The following is a 6,444-nucleotide window of genomic DNA, read 5'->3' on the forward strand; positions in this document are numbered from 1 at the left end:
ATCCGCTGGGTAGCTCATACGGAAAGCACATGCAAATGTGGAAATGCTGCAAAAAGCCAAAAACATTATATATAAAATAAAAAAAATAAAAAAAACACAAATAAATAAAATATTACTAAGAGATGGTGATGTAAAACCACTCCAACAAATGGATGGATGTGGGAAGAGAACGTCCACTTTAGAGTGTTTAAAACCAGCAGTCACTTCTTTATCTAGCGGTTCGTCCTGTGTTTATATTTCGTTCGTTCTTACAGGTCCTTTCTGTACTCGCAGTGCTTCGTCCCTTCAGCCACGACAGGGTGCAGGTAACCACAGGCTGAGGCATTCCTGCGTGTAAAGAACATCTGAGACTCTCTGACTGTACAGATTTGAGTGTGTTCATCACAGAGGTCATGTGAATAACATGATAAAGAATGAACTAGCTGAAGGTTAATACAGAGCTCAGGATTTGAGGGATTCTCTGAACGTGTGTGAAAGAGACGAGCGTGTAGCCACATCCCTCGTCCTTTTTTGGTTCTTTGGCTTAGCACGTTTGTGAGTGAGAAAGTCACATGGCAGTGAGCTGTGGACATCATGAGGGACAGGATTCTCACCCATGATGGTAAACAACTGCACAGGGACATGCTGTGGGTTTATATGCTGTGGGTTTATTCTATATAAATTCTTTACTTGGTTCCTTTATGATTAAATTCTAGTCACCTCTTCACTGTGTGCTGCTGTTATCGATCTGTCAGAGCCATGTTTCCACACTGGGTTTCTATTCATCAGAAGTTTAGTAACAATGATATGTTCAAGGGCTAAATGATACACAGTCCCACCCATCCACTCACTCTCTCTCTGGAGCTGCTGCTTGACCAGTCTCCATCTCCTCAGCCCTAAGCTGAATGCAGTTAGTGAGATAAACCTGTCCTTTCTGAGAAGTTTCCTGTAAAGGACATGACCTACATATCTAGCATTAATGAGCTTGAACCTTGTGTTGAGTTAGCAATCCTGCTTCACTGCAAAGTCAGTGGGGTTATGAACGAGCTCCCCGGCCCGGGTACGGCTCCTGCCTGACTGTCAGCACAACCACACCGCCTCCCGTTAACTTGGTACATTTCACTTCAGTTTCTACATACAGTTTAATTCAGGTACGATGTTAAAAACAAAAGTGCTCTCTGTTTGGTTGTTTTAATTAGACCTCCAGCTAAATTGGAGAGCACAGCACCAAAAATCGCATCGCTTTCACACCCTTTACACAGAACAAGAAAGAAGTTTGGTTCATTTGCGTCACTTCCTCTTTGGCTTGTTTTCTCGCTGAATGCAACTAAATAAATTAAAGGAAAAAGTGGAGCTCATGTGGGGTGTGTGGGAACACACACACCTAAAACATAACAACTGAAAAATGTACACACACCTTTACTCAAGACTCCCGAGGTCACAGCGCAAGCACTAAACACCATATAATTATAAAAATAATGACGGCACGACCGCTCAGTTTTATTTCCTCTTTCTGCTCAAATCTCCAGAACGTGTTAATCAGGCTCGAACCTTAGAGGAGATGAAGAAAACACCAAGCTCAGACAACAGCAAAGAAGAAAACACACCAACAGATATGTATTTATCGTCTCGGAGCACTGTTACAGATTTAACAAGTCTGTGTGCTGATTAATCTAAAAACAGCACCTGTTTATTCAGTAGAAAACTCGCCTGTTGTGTTCACTGTGATGCTGTGAGCCGCCATGTTGAACTCAAAGTCGAGTAACTCACAATTTCCGACTTCTAAGTCAAACCCAGCACACGATTTGCTTACATAAAGCTCACACCACTGGAAGAACTTCAACAGAAACGGTAATCAAAAGAGCAAAAGGAAAGTGACAAGCTACGACTGAGCTAGCATTCATTTCTCCTGGAACTGTGTTCAGCTCTCAGTCATCTGTGGAGGACAGAATCATGTTTATAATGAGATCATACAGTGAACACAACAGCAGAGTTTTCTACTGAATAAACAGGTGCGGTTTAGATTAATCAGTACAGTTAAATCCATAACACTGTTCCTTCCATTATGTACTAATGTTTAATAACCTTACATTTAATTGTTACCATCTCCATCCTTTTACATCCCTGCATCTCATTCAGCATGCACAACTCGTACTATAACAGCATACCATTTATTTTTACATTTTGCATACATGTATTCTCATCTTGTTGTCTCTGTGTACTGGAAGCGTATGACAAATTCCTTAAATAAAGCTCTTTCTGATTAATACGCAGGACGTTTCTCTGACGTCAACGGATGTTTTCAAAGCGTGAATGTTTTTATTGAGACTTCAGCATGTTTATGGTATTACATTTGGTTAAAGACTATCTGTCATGACATACTAACCCTGGAGTGACTCAAACCCTCGTGAGGACGTCCTGGAGGAGCTGAAATTTCTGAAGATTGAAGGTGTGCAGTGCAGAAGCTCACGATCAAACCAGATTTATAAACTTGTTGGAGTGAGAATCTCAGTCTTCTCTTCTGTGTCAGTTATTTAATCCATGAAGACAAACCGTGTCTGTGCTCAGTTTCCTATTGCTGAGTTTTCAAACCCTCTCAAGTTGACCTCAGACCTACTGAATGCTCCGATATATGCACCGGTCTTCTGGAGTTTACGGATTATGAAATACTTTAGATTTAGTTTTAAGACGCAGCTCATGACAACAATCATGATGACGGTTGAGTTTTACAGAGAGACGGAGCTCAACGTGAGAATAACATTACTGTGCCTGAAATCAGTCAACATTTGACTGTCATCTAGACACCTGAAGGGATGTGCTGGGTCTGACATGAGGTTTAGAGATGGTCAAACCAGATTCCTCTGCATCATGCCAGACTGTGGCGTGAAGTATTTGCGTTTAAGGTAACGTTTCCTGCTTGACCAGCCACAAACAATTCATGAGACGTTACAGAAACAGTACAGTAAATCAGATGGTCAAGACTTTGCATAAAGTTCATAATGTTCAAAACGTCCATCTTAGCTAACAGCAGCATCTAGGGGACGTAGTAGTTGACCAGTTTATATCAAACACTATCAAACACTGTTAACAGAATCTGGGATTCACACAACACCTGTCAATCATCACTTGATGGTACGAGGCCATTTCTCTCTGCAATGACTTGAGATTGGTCTCATGAGGAGATGGAACAGGGTTTCTCCAGAAGTTGCTTGAGCATTATGAGTAAAGTGCACTGACTTTCGACACGAGATGTTGCACTAAACTGTGTATGTGTGTTGTTCCTCCTCACCTGAGGCCTCTGCTTGTGCTGTGACTGGCTCTGTGTCTGTGTCTGCTCCCAGGTAGCCCGGTTCCGGTTGCCTCCTACTGATGTCATCATTTACAGTATATACAAATAAGAGTATTTACAAAGGAATAAACACCTAGGAAGAAACAAAGAGGTTTTGAATTAGTGTTGGACAAAATGGTCTAAATGACATTTCACAACATACAAATATCTTTTGAGTCATTTATAGAGGAACACGTCAAGTCAAAATAAAACACACTTCCAGCTACATATCTGCTTTATATCATTTTATGTACACAAACAGGTCCAGACTACAGCAAACCTCCCAGCTGCCTGAGCCCAGTGTGGGCTTCCCGTTATACCGGGTAGGGGTATCCTGTCCTGCACACTAGGCAGGGCACTACATGTCCGGGCCACTACATGTCCGGGCCACTACATGTCCGGGCCACTACATGTCCGGGCCACTACATGTCCGGGCCACTACATGTCCACGACTCATACACAGTTGTATCCCTCGCACTCGGGTTAAAAGGCGCGAAGAGGCCAAAAGATGGACGCCGTGATTCATTAAAACAACGAGTCTTTATTTACAACACGCACAATACAAATGTTGAACAGAACCGAAGACAAGCTGTGGCCTTTATCGCAGTGTTAAAGGGTAAAAGAGCCAACACTCCTATAGGATTATATTATACCGATACAAATAACGGGAATAAACGCTGATATACAAGACAAACCCGGATTAAACCGCTTTTCTCCATTTCACCAGGAGACACCTGACTGTCTACTGATAACAAACAACTTCTGAGATGTTTAATGCAATTCATTAGTCTTCCTACATCCATTACATCCTTAAAGCTGAGTGTTAGCTCGTCTCCTGTCCCTCGCCTGGTGTGCTGCACTTTTCCCTGTCGTTTAAACCCGACTTCAGAGGAAGACCCGAGGCCCATAAACCATCACCACGCTCAGGTTAAACAACGAGCGAACTGCATTACAGCATTATTCATGACTATCTGCTTCCCTCTCACCAGGACATACTGACACTCTTACATTAGCTTCCTGTATCATTAACTCTCCTAAAGTTGTGCTGCTAACCCGAGATCACTAAACCTCTAATAACAATATCATTAGGCTCATTATTGTCCTGTTTTACACACAAATCCGTTCTTTTGTGCTCAAAGATTTCAGCGTATTATGCAATACTTAAATCCTCCGAAACGAGCAGGTAGCATGAGAAGCTAAGCTAAGCTAGGCTAAACTAGGCTAAGCTACCTTAAGCAGCAGGGGGCTTTAACCCTAATGGCCGACCGGCACATTTAGAGATACTGTTGCTATCAGAGACAATTACTTCCTTCATCAGCCCAATAATACGGATCTCAGCTAAGTTTGTACAGAAAAACAGGGGCAATATTGTCGAAATACGTGTACGGTCGAAATCCGCTGGACTCGTATTAGCCTTTAGCTGCTTTTGCAGGACCGACACAGCGCCGTCACGGTGACTGAAGCACGTTTTCTGCTTCGCCTATAAAACTCAAGGCCGAGGCTGCGCTCAGGCCCGAAGGCCGCGAATCACGATAATAAACAACAGGCGATGTACTGACCAGAAACCCGAGTGTATCTGAAGATTTTTAACGCTGACCGAGGAAGAGGCCACTCCTGTGTTGACCTCTTAATCAACCCAAAAATGAACTCCAGAATTTGTCTAAATCCAACAACGATTCGCACTCGAGCCGAAGACGAACCGACTCGCGCAGACAATGAAGCGTATTTGTACCTGTTTCTGTTCACACACTGACAGCGCCACAGCTCGCTCAGTCACGTGACTCGGGCCAGGCGATGCGTCTTCAACACAAGAGACCCTCGACCACGTGACTGAAACGTCTGTCTTTATACATTATAAATCACTTTATACATCATACAGTTAAAGATTGTGCTACAGAACTAGTGAGGAGGACCAATGTGAACACACTAAAGACTTAAGATAACAACAGCTCTACAGGTTATATGAACGGCTGAGAATTTAGTGTAATCACTTTTTTTGACACACACACACACACACACACACACACACACACACACACACACACAGAGACATACACAGACACACAAACATACATACACACACATACACTTACACAGACACACACATACACTTACACAGACACACACATACACTCACAGACACATACATACACACACAGACACACACATATATACACAGACACACACACACAGAGACACACACATATATACACAGACACACACAGACACGTACACAGACACACACATACACACACAGACACGTACACACACAGTCACATATACACGCACAGACACACACATACATACATAGACACAATCACAGACACATACACACAGACACACACACAGGAAATTACACATCTGAGTGTACTTAACTTATCGATTTTTATCCTAAGTTTTTTGTTAAACCATATAAAGAATGAATTATTTTAAACCATTTTAAAATGCTGAAGCTGTGTTAAACCTTACAGCTGTCTCACAGTCAGCACTTTATCCTTCATCATGGTGTCAGTGGATCCAGAGCCTGTACTGGGGAGCTAGAGCTAATACACCCTGAATGAGACACAGACACCGAGCAGTTTCTCTTAGCCAGTCTGACTACTGGCATGTTTAGTGAGATGAGAAGAAACCTCACAGATCCTTCATGAATCCAGGGCAACTGTCTGTTTGGAGCTACACACAATCCCCCTGAGTCTGTGTGTGTCCTCTGGCTTCTACAGTTTTCTCCAACATCATAAAGCATGCTGCTAGGTGTGAATGAATGTGTATGTGTGGATGTCATCTGTATCCCCTGCAACACTGACCAGGATAAATCAGTGAATGAATAAATAAGCCATTTACATTATTATTTGATATAAGCTTGATAAATGTCTTACAGCATTAGTCTGGATATGTGCCTACCAAATTGATATACAAAGTCAACATACTCTTGTTAAACAGACAGGTTTTTGTGATGTAAAAAAAAATCCATAATAAAACCAAGATAAAAAAACTCTGGAGGCTCAGGTGGGAGAATCTGTCCACAGGGCAAATATTAGTCATCCACTCCACAAATCTGGCCTTTATGGAAGAGTGGCAAAAAGAAAGTCAAAGTTGAAAGAAAGCTATAAGTAGTCTGTTTGCAGTTTGTGACATGT

At 42.3% G+C, this 6,444-nt stretch overlaps 1 protein-coding gene across 5 annotated transcripts in view; it reads right to left on the minus strand.

Annotated features, from left to right (window-relative positions):
- Positions 1 to 5,140, minus strand: part of ubap2l (ubiquitin associated protein 2-like) — a 34,319-nt gene extending 29,179 nt beyond the window's left edge. For 2 of the 5 annotated variants that reach the window (XM_060865894.1, XM_060865890.1), the window contains exons 1-2: positions 4,867 to 5,032; positions 3,269 to 3,401 (exon numbers count right to left, since the gene is read on the minus strand). In XM_060865894.1, coding sequence (XP_060721877.1) covers positions 3,269 to 3,358 — 90 coding nt within the window. In that variant the 5' untranslated portion in view covers positions 3,359 to 3,401; positions 4,867 to 5,032. The other 3 variants (XM_060865893.1, XM_060865895.1, XM_060865892.1) reach the window with 2 other exon arrangements.
- Between the last annotated feature and the right edge of the window lie 1,304 nt (positions 5,141 to 6,444).

The sequence above is a fragment of the Tachysurus vachellii genome, chromosome 3 (assembly GCF_030014155.1).
Source record: "Tachysurus vachellii isolate PV-2020 chromosome 3, HZAU_Pvac_v1, whole genome shotgun sequence".
In the NCBI taxonomy this organism is placed as follows: Eukaryota; Metazoa; Chordata; class Actinopteri; order Siluriformes; family Bagridae; genus Tachysurus; species Tachysurus vachellii.